Source organism: Carlito syrichta, unplaced genomic scaffold, assembly GCF_000164805.1.
Source record: "Carlito syrichta isolate Samal-C Ts95f unplaced genomic scaffold, Tarsius_syrichta-2.0.1 Scaffold309200, whole genome shotgun sequence".
Lineage (NCBI taxonomy): Eukaryota > Metazoa > Chordata > Mammalia > Primates > Tarsiidae > Carlito > Carlito syrichta.
In genome coordinates this window covers 573536-594802 of record NW_007253296.1, presented here as the reverse complement: position 1 = coordinate 594802, position 21267 = coordinate 573536, and the positions used below count along the sequence as shown (strand labels likewise).

Genomic DNA, 21267 nt, shown 5'->3' with positions numbered 1-21267 from the left:
TTTGTAATTCTCAGGGCAGTCTCCTTTTCTTCCTGCTTTCTGCTACTTCTTCCCTTTGGGCAGTGATTTGTAGTCAGGCTGCAGGGCTACTTCTGATTTCTTTCTCTCCTCATCACTCTCCTTGTCTTTCAGAATTGCTCTCCCTGTCCTACTTTTTTATTTGAGGATATGTCCAGTTTCTGAGGGAAGGTTGACTGGAAAATGAGAGAAATTCTTCTTAACTGCTTTGTTAAGAAATGTTATTCACTTTTCCACATCAATGTTGTGAATCTTGGTTAGTCTGATGTGATTTCAAAACTTGTATGCCTGTCCCTTCCAACGTCTGAACACCCTGTGGACAAAGGCTAGACTTGAACAGAACTGTAATCTTGTAGTCTCTCTAACATATTTCTTGATTATCTGTGTAATTTTAAAGCTGCTGGATTGTTATTGTTATTATCATTGTCATCATTATTATTGGTGTAGGTGTGAAGATGAAGATACTTGCAAAATAAAAAGGAAAGATAAAATCTTTGTGAAAACCAGAAAAATGTTAAAATTGCTTTAATGCTTTTTTAGATCTAAAGTCTTTTTGTTAGTGTCAAATGATCAGATTTGATCACATAATGGTGTATTTAGTTCAGAGTATAGCTTGTTCGGTTATCATAGATTTGCTAGTTTGAATTTAGTTTTATAAGATTTTATATATTTTTACAAATGTTTTTGTTTCAATTTGAAGTGATAACCTTATTCCGATACCAACTGGTGTATTGCAATTCAATTCTGACACTAACCACCTGGAGTTAGATCGGATGCCACAAGTAAAGGGCTCAGTCTTTCACAAAACTGCTTCTACTTCAGATGGGACCATGAGTGGGGTCCCCAGGCCACTTGCATTTCTGACCAATTGGCTACAAATTTGGAGGCTCCTACAATTTCCTCAATTTGATAATTCCCTAGGACAACTCAGCACTCAAGTGTTACAGTTTTATTATCAAGATCAGCCAAATGAAGAGCTATGTAGAGCAAAGTATTAGAAATCTTAAGCATCAAGCTTCCCTGTTCTTTCCTTATGGAATCAGAGTGCTTCTCCCTCAGCACATCAGTGTGTTCACCAATCAAGAAACTCCACTGAACGTCAGTGTCCAGAGTTTTTTATCAGGGTTTCATTACATAGGCATGGTTAATTAACACATAGGCTGCATGATTAAACTCAGTCTTCCCTCCTAGAGGTTGGACTGGCTTAAAGCTCCCAATCCTTTAATCATATAGTTAGTCCTTCCTGTGTTTCCCATCCTGAGTCATCGAATATCCTAGCATAAACCCAGGTGTGATCCAAGGGGCTTATGAATAACAGTGACATTTCTATTACTCAGGAAAATTCCAAGGATTTACATTGTCTCTCTCAGGAACCAGAGAAAACAGCCAATCAAATTCTTTATTATACAACAAGCCTGCACACCTTAAAAAGAAATCTATAGTCTCATAGATTTAGCTAGTTTTGAGCAGTACTTTTCTAATTCTTTTTACTTATTCCACTACTTTTATTTTTTTCAATTCTTATTGTTTTGAACAAGCAGTCAAAAAGCACGTTGTTTCTCAATATACAGAAGTGAGTTACAGGGGACTACTAGTGTCCATTCTACTCCCAGTCCTATAAAGCTCAAGTACACAATTATATCCACTAACCTCTTGATTAATGAGTCTTAGAATTATTTGGGGAAGAATTTTGAAAATACACCTGGGCTCCTGATTTCCAAGATCTGATTCATTTTGGATTAGAGTCTAGGTTACAACTTTTTGAAAAAAAAATCTCTGATAATTCTGATGAACACCTATAATTGAAAATCACTACTTCTAGACCAGCACTGTCAAATAGAAATACAATTCATGCCACATATGTAATTTAAAATTTTCGACTGGCCACATTTAAAAGTGTAAAAAGAAACATAAAATTAATGTTAATAAATTTTATTTCTTTTCTTTTTCCATTGTGCCCAAAATACCATTTAAATATGTAAAACATTTGTTAATGAGATTTTTTTATTCTCTTATTCATACTAAGTCTTTGAAATTCAGAGTGTATTTGTGGAGTCTTTTTGTGTTTTTTTGTTTGTTTTGGTTTTTTTGAGACAGGGTCTGGTTCTGTGGCTGAGGCTAGAGTGTAGTGACACAGTCACGACTCACTGCAGCCTCAGCCCAACCTCCTGGCCTCAAGCGATCCTCCCACCCCAGCGTCTCAAGTAGCTGGGCCTACAGGTATGTGCCACCATGCCTAGATAATTTTTGTATTTTTTTGTACAGATTGTGTTCCACTATGTTGCCCAGGCTGGTCTTGAATTTTGGGCTCAAGCGATCCTCCCTCCTCAGCCTCCCAACTTGCTGGGATTACAGGCATGAGCCTCCATGCCCAGCTCAGAGTATATTCTATACTTACGACATATCTCAATATAGACAAGCCGAATTTCAAACATGTTCTTGTCAAATGTGGCTAGTGGCTGCCATGTTAGACAGCTCAACTCTAGACTAAAAATTAGGACAATCAGTTTGAGTCCTCTTTGTTTTACATTAATGGTAGTATTTCTAGGAAAAAGAAAAAAAATCTCTTACTCTTATGTTATTTGTTCTTAGTAGTTACAGGAGTTAAATATCACAGTACAATATTTTTTGCATGCTTTTAAAATTATTCATTGAGAATGGAGAACAAGCATATGAATCATACATATTTTGCTTATCAATGTAAAACAGAATTCTGTAATATTTTTCCCAACTGGGGTTAACAAATTTTTTAAAAATTTTTTTAAGAGATGGGGTCTGGCAACCCTCTCAAGTCCCCTCCTACTATGGGAGCTTTCCTGTCCTCTCAATAAATCCTTTCAAAAAAAAAAAAGAGATGGAGTCTTGCTATATTGCCCAAACTGGTCTCAAATTCCTGGGCTCAAGCAGGCCTCCTGCTTCAGCCTCCCATGGAGCTGGGACCACAGATAAACACCACCATGCTCAATGCAGACCAAAAAAAAAATTTTGGGGGGGGGGCGGGGCCTACAGTCTAACACTCTTACCCGGGTTGGAGGGCAGTGGCATGATCATGGGTCACCATAGCCTTGAACTCCTGGGCTCAGGCAATCCTCCCACCTTGGCCTCCAAACTTTTGGGATTACAGAAATGAGCTATCGCACCCAGCCAAAAATTCTTGGGGGAGAAACCAGATATTTTGTTTAACCAATTTTTTGTATTTTCCTTCCTTGTACTTGGTCTTCACATTCCTAGCCAGTTGTTATTTGAAGTAGACTAAGTTTGTTTAGCACGTTGTTGGAAGTATCTTTGTAATCTACAATATTAAAGCAAGACTATAATCTCTTGTATCTGGGGTCACCTGGTAGAATTCTATTCCTGCAGTTTGTTTCTGTCTAGTGATTTAGCCTCCATGGGTTGGAGGTGAAACATGACTCTGTCTGCAAACTGACAATGGCACAGTTTTTTGTTTGGCTTTTTTTTTTCCTGGAATGTATCTTAGTTGCAGTTTGGATTAAAGACTTGTGTCTCATTAGGACTTGTTTTGATTTTTAGAGAAGTAGGCAAAATACACTAAATTAGTAGGGGAGCCTGTAAGAAGGGAAAAAACATTCTTCTTTTCAGCACACTTGGACAGTTACTTTGTGGTACCATGTTTGATGCCTTTTTATTTAAATTTTAATTTATCATAGAACTTTGTATTGCTTGACATTTAGTTACTCTATTTTTCAGTGTAATTGGACTCTTTCTAGTACTCCTCAATAATTTTTTAAAAAGCAGATGACTAAATAGTTTATTCCTAATCTCTATGACTTCTTGTTTCCTCCTTCTTGCTAAGTGTGTTCGGTCACCATATGTTATCTTCTTGATTTTCTGCTCCACATTTCCAAATTTTTTCTAGTACCTATAGTTCTAGTTTATTTGGCATTTCTAGATCTTATTCACTAGTGGATCCAGTTATTAGAGCTTCACTTAGGGGAAGTACCTGGTCTGGATTTACCCTTTTCTTTTTAAATTCCTTTTACTGAACAGCAGCTTCAGAGATTTTTCTGATTTAAATATAGTTAGAAACCTATATATACGTATGTAACACATGTATGTTTGTTTGTGTGTTTCCATTTTTACCTCCTTAGTATTTAAAGGATATGTGCAATTATATGTGATTTTTTTTTTGAGGGGAGGGGATTTTTTTAAGAGTAGTTTTTAAAGAAGTGACTTGATGTTGAAGGAAAAGTGAATTTTTTTCAGTTATTTTCTTGGTGCAAGAATATTCAGATCTCTAGAACCTAATTCTCTTGTCTAAGATTCTGTGAGCCCAGCTTTTTAGTGAGTTGAACCAGAGTCTTACATGAAATAATCCTGGAGGTCAGACTATATCATTCAGCATTCCTTTTTCTCTTTTTTCCTCTAGTGAGGTTCGGAGTTTAGAGCCCAAGTTTTATATATATATATCTCTTTTTTTCCCATTCAGAAACCCAAGTATCAGTCATTGATGCTGGAGATGCAAAAACTTATTACAATGAAGGCATCATCCTGAATGTCTTTGATTTTGACAATCCATTGAATCATTTGACATTCAGGATTTCACTTAGCTTTGGGCATATTAAGGCCTCAGAATAATCTGGAAACAAATAGTTCTTCAGTCAGCCAATATTTGATCTTCTAAAATACAGCTATATTTATATACATACTGCTCTATGTGACAGCCTGGGAGTGCAAAATTTAAAACTGCAAATAATTTTTATAATTAATACACACTGAACACGAGTAATTTTTTTAACTTTTAATCTGTGATTCAAATAAGAAACATCAAAGTTGATGCAAGAGATGGAAGTATACTTTATTGTACGTTTCTGTACATATATAATGGGTGAGGACCTATTGGTGTTTATTTCCACCTATTTCTTAGATGGAAATCCATGCTTTAGTAAAGTCGGGTTGCATTGCACCTTCTCTGCTATTTGCTACTTGTGAATTTGGCCTTCTGTGTTACAGTGCTTTAATTCTAACACTTTCCTTTTCTCATTGTGTCTTTCATCCAGAAGAGGTCGGCTGTGTTCTCTCCTGTCACATTTTGGTCATGGCTAAGTTTAGGCTTCTTGGCACCCTCGATGTTCAGATGTCAGTGGGTGGCCTCTGAGCCTTCTTTTTATTTGTGAGGAAGGTTAAAAATGAGAAACCTTCCATTTGATTAATCAGCTGCCTATTACCATTCTTGAGAATTCTGATAATCATTGACATCCAGAGTTTAGACCCTCCTTTTGGACATTGCTAAGACACTCAAAAGTCATCCAACTTGTAGCTTTTTTTAGCAGTGGAAGTGCTTGATGTAGTTAGCAGGCCAGAATGAGCTATAAATAAATAAAATTTTACAGTGCTTATTTCCTTCATTCAGGGTAATCTGCTGAGAAGATGCAGGTATCTGGCAGAAGAGAAAATTCTCAGCAGGTTTAAGTGCTTACCAAAGTGCTTTCCTGTATCCGTGGCTCAGCTTCTAGTCTCTGCTTTGTTATTTTGGCACTCTAGACTTTGTAAGATTGGAGAGTCGAGTTTAAAACTCTCAATATATCATTAGGGTAGCCCAAGGTCCCTTCTTGTCAAGGAAGACTAGCGGATTCCAGGGGAAGGAAAAGCAGAATCCAGGGCACCTGTAAATCCCTGTAGTTTTGTGCTGTGGCTTTGTAGCTAATTATACAGCAGGCAACAGTAATATGCTGTACCCTTGTTGGTGTACTTGTTTCAGAAATCTGCCAGCAGAGCAAAGAAGGGACTTTGGAGGGGCTGCAAATGAATGAAGCAATGATCATTTTATTGTAAACTAAAGCTCTGCCAGTGGAATTAGGGCATCTGAGCTGCAAGAAAGTGGTGGGGGAGATGCCAATAGAAAGATATGGTTCTGATGTGTTTTATAGCTCTTAATTTGGATACTCCTGCAGAAATATAGTCACACAAGGAGACCACCACTGGTCACAGCCAGTCAAATTGCTCTTTCTTCTATGGTACTGCTGTTAGTGACTGCTAGTAGGTTATTCAGCCGACCTCTTCTGATTCTGCTTTGCTGCCTGATTTCAAAAGATTTGCCCTATACTGGCTTTCAGTCACAGCTTGATGTAACCACTGCTTGTTTGCATGCATCCCCATCATTTTCATATAGGGTCTTTTTTCCTTCAAGTTAAAAGGCAAAAGAATCAGGAGCATTTTTATATGATAAAAGATTTATGTAGGGCCAACTAGAATCAAGCAAAATGAAATTCAGCTAGAAGGGATAGTATAAAGGCTCAGAGAACTTGTGATTGCCAGAGAAGTCAGTCTTCCTTAAAGAGGGTTCAGCTAGCAGGCGGCATCTCTGACTTTGCATTCATATTCAAGCAAGCTCTCCAGCCATTCTGGGCAGGCAGATCAGTAAAATCAGAGGTGACTTAATACCAAGAACCTCAGAATTCAAAGAATTTCTCTTGTCCTTCTTTAAAGTTTATATTGGTGTAGAATGCTAGCATTGGGAGCTGAGAGGAGAAAATATCAGGTCTAGATTATGGTTTTTGACACCATACTGTATATTGTCCTTGGAATGCACCCCCCTTGGTTTCTCAGTTCTCACATCTGTAAAATGGAGCTAATTTAGTAGAAGGAAAGTAGTTCTAATATTTATGAAAACAATGTGAATGAAGATTCATCACAATACATGTTTTCAATAGCCCAAATAGCAGATTATAAGAAGTGAATTTATATCCCGTTTATGTATTTGAAAATGTACTTGGCTGCCTTATCAGAGAGATTGAGCAATTTGACCATTTTTGTGTGATGAGTATACGGTAGAATGTGGTAAATTTTATTTTCATCTATATAAATGGAATATTTGACTCTTATACAATCTCTTCCATTAGCTGTTTATTTTTGTACAGAATGTGAATCTAGCTTTCTGATATATCATAGTAGTGTGCAGTATGCCACATTTGTCATATTCTTAAATTGATTAAATAACCCTTGTATAGCATAATATTGTATACAAATGATTATTATGGACATGGCTAAGTATTTACCTGTTAATAGGCAGTTTATCCTTCCTTTCCTGCTCATCTCTCTTACATCCCACAAATTCTTATTCTTCCAAAGAGGATAAGCTAACTCTAAACCTACTTCTTACATGATAGATTTGGGACCATTCGTTTAAAAACTGGAGATACTGGGGGTTTTTGCTTTTTACCCCATACTGTGTAGATGGTACATAATTCTTATGACAAAGCAGCAGGGGGCTCCCTATAAGAGCTTGAGAACTGCTGATGGAGAAAGACTGGCTTTTTCTTGTTGTTGGTGGTGTTTTCAGTGCAGGCCTTTTTCTACTGAAAACTTGGTCCTCATCCTGTGAAGCCTCCCAAAGGGAATAGAATATAGCTTTAGTAGCAGTGAAACCATTTTATTGGTTTAAGAAATTTGTTAACAGTTGAGAGAGATTATACTGGTTTCTAAATTCCAGAAATCTAGATGAATAGATCCTGAGATTGCTTTGGTATCACTGAGTGAATCTCCGAAACAGGTTCATGGTAAGAGACTGGGCAGGTGGCCCCTTACTTTATATCTTAAAAGGAAGACTTTCCTGTATTTTCATTGGCATCTGCAGTTAGTTTTCTGTTCAGCTACACCTCCCTCTGCTCTAGGACCTGTGCATACTTTTTATGTATTAATGAAAGCCAAGTGCATTATAATGAAGGACCTTTTGTACGATAAAACTCATTCTCCTGAGGGAGCGGCTCAAGGAATCCAAACAGCACAGATTCAGGTTTTTGCACACAGAGGTTGCTCTTGCTGCTTTAGGAATTCACTCAGTGATACAGGTTTGATGCAAAGAGCATTTCTACTCACAAATCACATGAGGTATACAGTTTGTGTGTAGTGATATGTCATAGCTTTTTATTTATATGGCCAGCTCAGTCTACTCTGCTCCTTTCACTGCCATGGAAAGTACATCATTTTCCTCCCTCTATCCTCCTTCCCACATATCATCAGCACCACCCACTATGTTCTGCCTATTAAGTCCTCTGTGTGCCAGAAAACCCCAACAGTGATTAAACACTGATCAAAGAATGTTAGAAGGTTAAGATATCAACCAATCGGCCCCCTTACAAAGCCCCTAAATGGTGGGTGGTAAGAATAACTTGTTCAACATTGAAAATAAAGATTTTTATTTGTTTGATCCTTTTTTAGTTGGTAAAACAACTAACATCAAATTTTTTAAAAAGAGTTAGTGGCAGAACCAATGAGGATGCAGGAGACTTTTGTAATTTCTCATTTTTGTCCTAGTCTTTCTTCCATTTTGGCACATTTTTTATAAGGAAGTTCCAGGACTAGTCAAATTTAGGTAAGGTTTTATTTACGAGAGGCCTAGAATTTTTAAGCTAACAGCAATTTTTAAAATTGTTCCTACCCTAAACTCATTTAATTTAAAAGTATTAATTAATTTTAGCACACCACTCTAGTCATAGAATCATTTGTCATTACATTCCTGCATGATTTTCAGTTCTTTTAAGCTCCTATAGTAGAATATCTTCTTCCCTCCCCTGCTTCATGGGAGGAAGAGTATGGCTAAAAAAACTTAGAACTGAAGCTGGGAACCCAGATTACAGGATTATTTTCTTTGGAGGAAAATTTGTAGATCCATCACATATCCTAGAAAAACAATTAAGGTAGGAGGAGCTGTGGAATAAACTTCTCTGAATTTCCTTGTTATATTTTTAGTAATAGGAACAAGAAAGAAGAGTCTCTAAGAATCCTGCCAAGAATTATATTTCTTATTGAAGCCTAAGTTAATATACCATATCATATAGCTTAAACTAATTTTCATCAACCTTTGTTTTATCACTACTCTGCATTATTATTTTTTTTTAATAGAGCTATTTTAAAAATCCATTGTAAATACATTTGGACCCTTTCTATCAACAGCCGCTGTGGTGAGGTAGGTTAGGAGGCATGCCTCTTTGCAGGCACCCAGGGGGTTGAAGGGTAATGAGCACTTAATTATGTCTGCCGAATGCCAGAGCTGCCAAACTGGAGCTCCTCGTGACTGGTCTGTATCTGCTCTGACAATTCTTTTATTATGGCTTTCACTAACCTAACAGTAACTAACTGTGGTTGTTTAATTACAGAGGGAACATCCCCACGCTAAACAGGTACCGTATGTTTAGTTTCTTTTCCAATTAAAAGCACCTTTTTGTAACATAGAATAGTGCAACGAGGAAAAAAAAAATAACACAACACTTGACATGATAATGTGTTTTATCTTTGCTAGGGAGGTCTGAGTTCCCCTTTGGACATACTAAATTATTCTTTCTGTTTGGAAAACATGTCTTCAGCTTTTCTTCAGCTATTCAAAAAGCAATACTTGAAAAGCCTCAGTATGGAAAAGCTCCAATCTAGCTATATATGATAGAGGGTTTGTCTGCCTGATGTTCAGCTTTGCTGGAAGAATCTTCTTTTGCTAAGTTCTCTGTCTAGTTTGGGACTTTTAGAGGAGAAACCCTTAAGGTTACTCCTCTTCTGGCAAATTGTTCACAATTTTTATTTTCTCTAATTTGCTTCTCGTGTTAGAGAAGTGCAAATCCAGAAATAGCTGATCTCATGTTTTAACAATTTGTTAGTTAATTTTCTGAAGTGTTAAGATGTTATAATGACATAAAAGTCCATTTTTATTTCAGACTTACAATAGGATTAACATTGGAAAGGTGTATTTAAGTTTTGACATGTTTAGCCCTGTGAAGAAGTTTCTGGGCTAATATAACACAAGTGATACTTTAGTATGTTGGGTTCCTCCTGCCTCCTGAGCCAAGCAAGGCAACACAATGCAAGTTTGAGAGGATGGGAGTTTTGACTGGAATTGAGTCCACAAAATGCTAAAACGATAAGTTGGTGGCAAGCTCTTTGTAGATAGTCAGCTATGCATGGAACCATTTATAGATTTACATTTATTTTCTCCCTTTCCTTTTGAAACATTAAGTAACCAAAACTGATCATAGCTTTTAGAGCCCAATTTGGATGCAGAGAGGAAAGGGAATGTTTTTATTTGGTCCTCTAGTCTTCCCTTGGACGGTGGGCTTGGTTCATTCCTGCCTGCCTTTAGCTACCCTGGCCCACAAGCATAGCAGTGGGGGGGAAACTGAATAGTGTATTATTTCTCATGGGGTTCAGTTGAGTGAAAAAAATATTTAACCCCATGTTTTCCACAGAGACAGCTTGTTGAGTTATTCAGAGGGAGTTCCTTTTAAATGTTGTCTGGAACTCTTTTATCTTTCTTGTACAATGCCAAGCAGGTAGAAAAGATACAATGCCTCACAAACTTGCTTCTTAAGTAAACATATTTGGTGACCCTAGAAAAGCAGAGGATGATAGCATTTCTGAGTTAATACAACTCTGAATCCCAGTTTCTAGTGAGCACCATGTGTAAGACTTGCTTGATGTGTGTTTCATTTGTTTGTTTCATTCATGGTATCAATGGTTTCCTCTCCCACTCTTCCTTCTATTCCCCAGTACTGTCAAAAGATGAAGTGCCTTTTTCATAGTCGTCACTTGTCAAAGGAATAAAAACCTGGAGTGTCAGTCTCTATAGTCTGTGTGAGCAGCACTCCTATCCTATAAAGAATTCTATTGCCTTTTATAATTATGATTTGCAGTAGGATGCAGTATGTACCCAGTGTCAAGTCCACATTGCTGCTCTCTTCCCCCTGCAACACCGCAGGTGGTATACTTAAAGGAGATTTTTGGGGGAGTTCTCCAAATTTCAGGTGCCATTGCCTTGCTCTGAACTTGCATTACATCTATATGCCAGTAACATGTCAGGCAAGTCCTGGAGGCATCCTTTAGGTTGGTCCTTCCTAACAGGCTGTCCTGATTGAGCATTCAGAAACACTTTTACAGTATTATTTATCAGTACATACTGCTGAGATGCATCAAGGAATCTACAGATTCATTATGCTTTTAGATTGAACAAATCAGTTCAGTTCTCTTCAGGCATCTCCATTTAGCAACTGTTTGTCATGCTTACACATACTTTGAGACCCATACTCTGCCCTTTTGTATCTTGCTGGAAATTATTAAGGGCTCTCAGTGAAGTTATTATTGCTTTGGTATAGAAGTGTTTTCATATAAAAATAAAATTTTACAGTTTGGGTTTGAAAAATATCTCTTTTAAAAAGGGAGAACTATTATCCTAATAACTATCCCTACCAAACCATTAAAGGAAAAAGTAAATACCTTAGTAAAGTTCCTTTTATAGACTGTGAGTTGTTTCTGTACCATAAATAATGTTTTTATAATTATTTACTAAACCACTCCAAATGACTTAATTAGAGCTGTTATTTTACATCCATATATCTATCTCTTTATATATCTGTGAATACTTTATCTATTACAATTCCTAGAGAAAAATGCCTTAAGTGTTGCATAGTTAACAACTCACTTGGCTTGCTTACTTCCTTTTAAAGGAAGGAATGTTTTAGGGGAGGGAGAAGATGCAGGATGGTTTTTAACCCCTATGTGCTGTTCATTCATTAGACATGTCATAATGTCATTGTATTAAAATTGCCATCAAGTTCCTCAAAATCCCTAGGTTCCTATTTTAAGACATTTTGAAGTGATGAAAATATAGCTTGTATGGGGAAATTTAAAATAGTTAACATGCATCTAGCAAGACCACCTTATCCATAGTGGGTAAAAAACCAAATCTGCTCTGCACCCTGACCCTACTTCAGAGTTTTCTCCTAGCTCCTTTTCCCTACTATTACTCTCCCAGTCCTTGTTCATACTCTCCTTGTCTAATGAACTTGATTGAATTACCATTTAGAATGTCCTTCTCCTCCAACCTCAACCACTATGGCATGACTCATGTAGCTAGTGTCAGCGATGTGCTATTGGACAACTCATTCACTCCACCATGTCAGCGAATGGGCGGAATGGTTTCTTTTCGGACTTTTGAAGATTTTGTCAGGTAAGACATTATGTATGGAACTGTGCCTATATGAGGGGAGCCATGGCATCTCTGTTTTGGGGGCTGTCTCAGCTTTCTGCAAAATGAATAAAGGTCCCCAGAATAACTATGAACCAGCTTAAGGAGATGTAGTCATTGCTATACACACCCTCAGAGAGGTGTATATCCTTCCATTTCCACCTCTTGTTCAGAAGCTACAAGCCTCCTAATATGAGCGTGGTCAGAAAAAAAGAAACAAAAACCATCTTTCCTTAGGAGCTAACAGAAGAAGCTGTCTGCTCTGTGATGAGTGAAATGTCAAGAGAAATTAAACATAACACTAGAGTGAGCCCCACCAGAGACGATACATCTTTTGATTAAATGCATTCAGTATCTATCTCTTGATGTATACTGATGCATTACCCTAGGGGGAGGGGTAATTACATTGGTCTGTCACTGCTCCAGTTCCAGGCTTTTTCTGTTACTTTGAGACTGATGATGACAGCAGTGTTCGTATCTTACATATGAAAAAACAAAACAAAAAAAGCATTAGATCATTCCTTTTTTAAAAAACAGAAAAAAATATATATGGTTTATAAAAGTTTAAACAATCCATCTTCCTAATTTCTGTCACTTGGTGAAATTTTGCATGTCACTTCTAACCGCTGGTGATTCTATTTAGTTGACTATTGAGCAAAGGGTAGGAAACATTATTCTTTTAGACTGTGCTGACAATGGCAGTGTTAGTTTCCTGCCACTTAGGTTTTCATGGTGGGTATTTCTGTGGTATTTTTTAGGATCTTTGATGAAGTGATGGGCTGCTTCTGTGACTCCCCACCCCAGAGCCCCACATTCCCTGAGGCGGGTCACACATCTTTATACGATGAAGATAAGGTATAGTGTCACCTTTGGGTAACTGTTCAATCAGACATGGAACTTGTACTGTATACTGTCTTTCTGGCTTTGGAACATTATAGGAAAGAATTTGTCTTTCTACCCTGTTACATATTATTTAATTTTATATGCTTCATCAAAGTATTTCTTTGGACACAGGTAGCATATAAATTCTAACTTTAAAAAACTGTTAATTTTGTAATCCATAGTGTAGAACGGGCTCAGCTATACCCATTGCAGATGCCTCTGGGTCTCTAAATGTTGTTTTAAGTATTTGAACTTGGTGGTTGCTGGAATTCATACACAGTGATGGCTTGTATCTTTGCAAGGTGGTGCTATCATAGTCCTCAGGTAATGATGGACTTTAGATTGCAGGAAAAAAATAGCATTTTGTTTAAAACTTTGTCTTTTTATTTAATCTTTTTATTTATCAGTAAATAAATTGTCCTTTTCCTAAGATGTTATTTTTTTCATGGTTTGATACTTCCTTTCTTTGATCAATTGTAAGGATATATTATGTGTGAATATGTTCAAATGACTTTTTTCATTCATTTTCTTTTTTTTTTTTTTTTTTTGTGAGTTGGAGTCTCACTCTGTCACCCAGACTGGAGTACAGTGGCCGCTCTCTGCCACCGCAGCCTCGACCTGCTGGGCTCTGGCGATCCTTCTGCCTCAGCCTTCCAAGTAGCTGGAACTACAGACACGCGCTACCACGCCCAGCTAATTTTTTTGATTTATTGTAGAGATGAGATATCGCCCAGTTGCCCAGGCAGGTCTCAAACCCGCGGGCTCAGGCAATCCACTCACCTCAGCCTCCCAAAGGCGCGGGATTACAGGCTGAGCCACCAAGCCCGGCTTCATTCATTTTCATTTAACATTCTGGGAAGTGATGTGGCAGATGGCTTCACTACCAGTATATTGGTGAAAAATTTGAGACATCATAATCTTCAAGTTCAAGATTTGAGGTCACCTCTAGCTATTGCCTTTGCTACCTTATCTCTTAAAAGTTATGGGCTTTATTTTATCTCTGTTGTGAATATGGGGCTGTTTCGATTTGCTTATTCCTACTGATGGGCAAACCAAAACATGGGGTACACCTCTTTTTCAGTATTCTACTAAGTACCATAACTTCTTCCTGCCTCTGTATCTGCCAGCCTCTTAATTTCCTTGGCTTGTGTTCCTTGGTTACAGGTCCCTAGGGATGAACCAATTCATATTCTGAATGTGGCTATCAAGACTGACTGTGACATTGAGGACGACAGGCTTGCAGCTATGTTCAGGGAGTTTACCCAGCAAAATGTAAGTTCTTTGTTGGGCAGAAGCTGGTGATGACCCTTCTCTGCTGGCTATGTATCATATCTATCATTTTATCAGATCTATACTTTTATCAGTCCTACCACTCATAATGGCTATGTCTTTTAACATAATTATCAGAACCATGACTAGTTCTGTCTTTAGGGATAAAATTCAAAAGTAATTTCATAAGACAAGTTGAATATCTTTATAAGAAATATACATTTCAAATATTTAAAAACTTTTAAGTAAAGTTGTGTTTCTAAATCTCTTCCAGACCCCCAGTCTTGAATTTCCAATCACCTGCTGAATATTTTCCTTTGGTGACTTAACTCCACATGTCTAAGCCCAAATTCCCTTCAGGTCCCTTCTGTGTTCTCCCCTTCCCTCCCTTGAAAATACCAGTTATACTTCTGTCCTCCCTTTATTTTATGTCATTTGGTTATCTCCTGTCGACATCAAACTCCATAGTTTAAATTTCCATCGTTTTCCTTCACTTCTTCTCATCCCCCTCAAACCTCCTCCCATAAAACAAAACAAAAACAAACAAAAAACTCACAACTAGCCACACCTTTTACCACTAATCATTTAGAAATCATTAACTTCTTCCTTTTCCTTGACATTATATTATTTTACCCCTCTACGCACAATCTGTACATGCTTATTTATATCTGGTCAGTCATCAAGGTCTGTTAATTTTTCTTTGCAGTCTTTTTTACCCCTTTTCTTCTTTTCAGTTTTCAGATTCCCACAGCCATCTCTTTACTTTAAACCCTTACTCTCTCACGCCTGAGAAATGCAACAGGTTTATGTGTGACCTACAAATTTTCCTTCACTCTCTTCCTCCAGACAGTTTTCCATTCCGCTCACCACCACAAAATTAAATGTCCACAATGTCCTCTTACCATATTATTTTCCTACTCAACAGTGATTCTTTCTTACCTTCAGACTACATCCTTAACTTGAGATTTTACCCCATCAGCTAATTTCTAGCTTTTGCTATTTTGTGAAAAGACCTAAGTCTTTATTGTCTTATATGCCTTGTTTAGTTGATCTCTTTTACTGCCTCTCCTTTGGAATGTTTTCCCCTTTCATTCTAATTCCTGCTTATCTTTTTTTTGAGTTGGAGTCTCACTCTGTCGTCCAGACTGGAGTGCAGTGGCTGCTCCTGGCAACTGCAGCCTCCACCTGCTGGGCTCTGGTGATCCTTCCACCTCAGCCTTCCAAGTAGCTGGAACTACAGGCATGCGCTACCATACCCGGCTAATTTTTTTTATTTATTGTAGAGATGAGGTCTCGCCAAGTTGCCCAGGCGGGTCTCGAACCCGCAGGCTCAGGCAATCCACTCACCTCAGCCTCCCAAAGCACGGGATTACAGGCTGAGCCACCAAGCCCGGCTTTTCCTGCTTATTTTAAGAATTGTCTCAAATTTCCCCTCTTTGTTGAGGACTTCTGAGTAACCCTAACTAAAATATATTTTTCTCCCTTGAATTATTAGTTGGTCAGAGTACATTTATTAGCAATAATAATGCTTTTTATTTATAAAGAACCTCTATGTAGATTTTTTTACATACACCTTACCACAATCCTATGGAGTTAGATTAGTCAGGAATTATTTCAGCTATGCACGTGGAATAAAGCTAAAGCTCAGAGAAATTAAAGCCACTTGGTCACCAACTGGAAGATGATGGAGCAAGTACTAGAATTTAAAGATTTGATGCTAACTCTAAGGTACATAGATCTAGGTGTTTTACTGAACAATACATTCTTAGCCCTGAAGATGTGTATACTGTAGTTTGGGGGACTGAATAGGCATGCTTAAAGCAATAATCTACAGTTATATTTATTGTGATATGTGATAAATGCTAGAGTGCCCTCTTAACCTGACCTTAATGGCAAGACCTATATGTTCTCTTTGAGTGATCAGCACTTGGCTCATGATGCTTGCTACAGAGAAAGACCTCACTAGATGTTTTTAAAATTGAATTCAGTAGTATAAAACATTAGTCCCATTGGCATTCACATCATGTAATGCTAATGGTAGATACCAAGAGGAAAAAATGGTAAATTAGTGATTAACATGAGTCTTAGTACTTACTCTATGGTGCCCTCACAGCACATAAATTAACTGTGGGATTGCACATGAGGAAAGGATTCTTACAGGGAAGTGAAAGTAGGGGACGTGCCTGGAGATTTTTCTTTATCTTTTTTTTTTTAGAGACAAGGTCTCACTCTGTCACCCAGGATAGTGACATGATCATATCTCACATGAACTTCTGGGCTCAAGTGATCCTCCTTCCTCAACCTACCAAGTAGCTGGGACTACAGGTGCACACCACAACACCTGGCTTTTAATTTTTTTTTATTTTTAGGGTCTGGATGTGTTGCCCAAGGTGGTCTCAAACTTCTGACCTCAAGCAACTTTCTTGCCCTGGGCTAGTGATCCTATAAAATTAACATAAAGCTGGTGATAAAGGTAATGTTTGCTGAAGAGTCCTAATGTGTGTGGCTGCCATTGCCGCTGCTGCTTCAGGAAATAATCTGAAAATTTCTTCAGATTTTGAGGCATTAATCACCTATATTTGGTTGTTTTTCCATAATTTGACCACAACTTTAGGCTTTTTATAACTTTAGATCTAAGTATTGAATATATTGTCACATTGATCTAAAGAGATAGTTTCTTCATTTTCACTGCATGTATTTGTAACATAAATAAGCAATAAGAAATTTTACTAGACTTGTAAACTGAGGCACAGAGAAATTGTGTGTCTTTGCCTAAGGCTATTCATAAGGTAAGGGTAGACTGGTCCAAGATATGGTACTTGTAACTGTATCAAGTACTGTGCTTATCCAGGAACATTTGTCATTTTCATTTCCTTGTTTTAAAAAAAAAATCATATATATATACACGTATATATATACGTGTATATATATATATGGAAAAGCAATCTAAAAAAAGCTGAAGTGATAGCTAGTTTTGTTTTTCACTTCATGATCATGCTTCTAGCAGTTTAGAAAAAGTTTTTTTTTAAAGCGCACATTAAACTATCAAATAGGTTGATCCAAATTGTCCAAATAATCTTCTAGTCCCAGCATGTCTTTTTTTCTCTCATAGAAATTAGGATCATATATTTGTAAATGACTTGTGGAGGAGATTGAAGCAGTCAGTGTAAATGGAGTTTCTCCAGGTGCTGATGCCTAATCGCTGGGTAATAGCTGTGGACTTGCTGTGAGACCCACATTATTACAATGTAATCAGAATCCTGTTGCTCTGCTGTTATTGTCAGCCACTTGTGGAATTTTAAAAGCAATAACAATTTTGATTTTAAATCATGGCATTATTAAAGTTATTTTCTTCCCTTGCCAGAACATAGCTATTGATGCTTGTCTCTGAAGGACTTGACTGTAGTGGAATTCTTCGTTGGTATCTGGAGAAATGCTTCTGTTCCTGGGCACACTGAGAGACTGGGAGCCACCATACCCCCCTTTCTTTCAACACAATTTTTTCTTATTGTAGTGTCAATACTTGGTGATTTATAGCAAAGGTTATGATGACAGTACAGATAATTTTTAAATGTAGCTAAGCCAAAATTTATTTATATTTGACCTGGGAATTTAGTATTATTATTTGTTTGCAGGAAATTAATTTTTCTAGTTATCTTTTGCTTATGCTGTTAATAAAATTAATTTTATTACTCAGCAGTGCCAGGGCAGAAATGGAGAAATCGGAAGAAATAACCCAGGAACATGTTTCCTTATAAGGGGAAACCAATTTGGATTTTTAAAAATATGCAGTATCAGCCGGGCTTGGTGGCTCAGCCTGTAATCCTGCGCTTTGGGAGGCTGAGGTGAGTGAATTGCCTGAGCCCGTGGGTTCAAGACCCGCCCGGGCAACTTGGTGAGACCTCATCTCCACAATAAATCAAAAATTAGCTGGGCATGGTAGCACGCGCCTGTAATTCCAGCTACTTGGAAGGCTGAGGCAGAAGGATAGCCAGAGCCCAGCAGGTTGAGGCTGCGGTGACCAGGAGCAGCCACTGCACTCCAGTCTGGGTGACAGTGAGACTCCAACTCAAAAAAAAAAAAAAAAAATTGCAGTATCATGAATGTTAAGAATTGACTTATGAACATATCTCTTTGGGTTAGCATTATAGCAAGAAATGTGGTCAAACTAAAGTCTAGATGTAGGTTGTGAAAGTCTATGTACTTTTAAAATTTTACTATTCATATATATATTTTACTATTCTCAGAAGTCATTCAACTGGTCGACTGTTTTTCTGCTTGTTGCCATGTAGCCCCTCTTTGTTAGGGACCTTTAAAAGCAGGTCTTTTACTTAATTCATTAACTTATTTCTTTGTCTCTCCCTTTTGAGGTAAATGAGCAGTACAGGAAAGGAAAAGGCTAAGGTCTGTTAGGCCAAAACTCAAATAAGAGGTTGTCTTGAAACTACTGGTCTCTGCTAACTTCTAATTAACTGATTACCTATGATAAGTGGAGATATGAATAATCCCTAAATTTAAAATCCTGTTAAACTTTGCTTTTAATAATTTTTAAAAACCTCTTTTAAAAAATACCTTAATGTAAAGTAGGGAAGAACTGTTTTAGAGAACTGAAATTCAGGATTTGTTAGGTTGAATCATAGGAATGCTGTATCTGACACTAGAAAATATCTATAATCCAAATAGCAGTTTAGGACCTGTGTTTTCTGCCTACTGGAAAGCTGTTCTTTTTCTTTATCTGATTTTATTTAGCTTCTGTATCAATATTAATCTTCTTATTTGAATACATGCTCAATGATGTGATTTCTATAAGCAGAAATTGTTACGTTCTGCCTTGATGTGAATTGGTTCTGAGATAACTTAGTTTACCTCATCACCTTTTCTACTCTACAAAGTTCTCTTTCAGTTTTATCCAGATCAACGTAAAATCTATTTCATAAGACTTAGTCCAAGGAGCCAGGTTGAAATTTATTTTCAGGTTTGAAGGTACTGAGCCAAGATGTACGTAGCCAAAAAGAGTGCTTAGACCAATCAGAGCTTTACAAGGACCGAATAGGGTAAAATTTAGGATTAATGGAGATCTCATCTATCTTCTGTTTTACATGTTTGCTCATAGAAAGCTACCCTGGTTGAGCATGGGATCCGGCGCCTTACTTTCCTGGTTGCACAAAAGGTATTGACATGTGAATTGTATCTCTTTTAATATTTCTTATGCTGCTGCTAGAATTTAATAAAAAGTGGGATCACAATCATATGCTTACTTGTAGAACTATACAGATAAATAACTGTTTTGCTATAAATTTAGTATTTAAAAACACTAGTTTAACTCATCACCTTTTACTCAATTTTGTAATTTTATTACTAATTGCCAGCTTCTGCTTTTTTTCCTTCCTTTCTGTCTTTTATTTGAAAGGATTTCAGAAAACAGGTCAACTATGAGGTGGATCAAAGATTTCATGTAAGTAAAAGGAACAATAATGAAAGATTACTTATTGTTTTATCTATTTGCTGCTGATTATTTAAACAGAATGTGTTAGTTAGAAGACGTGGACTTATATCTGATCCCTCTTCTTTTTAGAAATTATTGTAATAAATATCCAGTTCTTCTACAGTGTACCAGCTAAAGGTTTTTTCCTTTTTTAATTTTACCCTATAATAAAATCTCAATGTATCTCTGAGAAATATTTAAGAATGAGCATCTGCATTTATCCAGAGGTAGAAACAGGAGCTAACTAGTAATTTCTTCTGTGCACATAGTGAATTAAGTAAGAACTGCTAATTGCACTGTGGGTTCTTGGCTTTTACCCAAAGATGGATTAAAGTTCTATTATTGAGAATTCTCAATTCAGAAGAACAATGATTTATTATTTAAAATGCCTTAACAGACCCCAAGTTGCTACTTTTTTTGTTTTATATTAATTTTAGGAGCAGAAAATAAAAATTAAGAATTCCGTAGCTTGTTCTCCCATTTAACTGATTAACTGTTAATATTTATGAGATTAAGCCGGGCTCAGTGGCTCAGCCTGTAATCCCGCGCCTTTGGGAGGCTGAGGTGAGTGGATTGCCTGAGCCCGCGGGTTCGAGACCCGCCTGGGCAGCGAGACCTCATCTCTACAATAAATAAAAAAATCAGCCGGGCGTGGTAGCTCATGCCTGTAATTCCGGCTACTTGGAAGACTAAGGCGGAAGGATCACCAGAGTGCAGCAGGTTGAGGCTACGGTGGCCGGAAGCAGCCACTGCACTCCAGTCTGGGTGACAGAGTGAGACTCCAACTCAAAAAATAAAAAAAAATTTATGAGATTAAAATTTTTATTGATAAGAGTATTAAGTCAATAGCCTAGCATCTGGTATACCCATATGATCATACCCAATATGATGACAGCAGTAAGGCCAGAAATTCAGTTTGCAACCAATATGTCATTGTCAGATTGACTAATTGTACTCAAAATATTTCATTAAAAATTAATTCTAATGTAGCCAAGAAAAGTTACAAAGGATGTTAGAAAGTCTTAATCTTCCTGATAAAAAATTTTATTTCATTGTATTTGGTTTGGTTTTAGCAATTAAGGTAATTTAGTTCTCAAGCCCTGCTTGTTTGCAATAATGAAGATAACACTTGGGATTCTAGAAAGAACTTTCTAAACTCAAGGACCTACATGTGATTGCTTTTATTGCCCTTTTGTTTATTAGGTTTCTAGCACTTGACATTTTGTTTTCCTACATATAGTTCACCTTGTTGGTCTAGTCTACAGAGAAACAAGAGAGCCTACCCTGCAAGCTAACTAAAAAGCTAAGATTTTCAGAAATGCTTTAGGAAATGTGAACTACACAACTTCCCTGTGTTATTGATGTCATGAAATCAAGCAGAGTGCAGATATATATCAATCAATAACTTTAGATAGGAAATAGTCAGTGAAGAAGTATGAGGAGCTTAAAGAGAACCCTGGAGCTTTTGGAAGAAAAATCAGGAGCTTAGAGAGTAAAATTGATAATGGGGGATAGAATATGAGAGCCCATGAATAAACACTGTTCCTTGTAGATGTTGTTTCAAACAAAGGTGAACATGCCAGAGCCAGGCCCTGGGTTTTGGAAGAGTATTGTGCCTGGTTCTTTTTTTTTTTTTTTTTGGGTT

The 21267-nt window shown here is 37.2% G+C and overlaps 1 protein-coding gene across 1 annotated transcript in view; it reads left to right on the top strand.

The window, feature by feature from the left end:
• Positions 1–21267, top strand: part of ACACA (acetyl-CoA carboxylase alpha) — a 266326-nt gene that overhangs the window by 134970 nt on the left and 110089 nt on the right. The window contains exons 30-35 of the mRNA XM_021717048.1: positions 9135–9158; positions 11825–11968; positions 12745–12841; positions 14033–14140; positions 19251–19307; positions 19548–19592. Of these exons, the coding sequence (XP_021572723.1) occupies positions 9135–9158; positions 11825–11968; positions 12745–12841; positions 14033–14140; positions 19251–19307; positions 19548–19592 (475 nt within the window). The remainder of the gene's footprint in view (positions 1–9134; positions 9159–11824; positions 11969–12744; positions 12842–14032; positions 14141–19250; positions 19308–19547; positions 19593–21267) is intronic.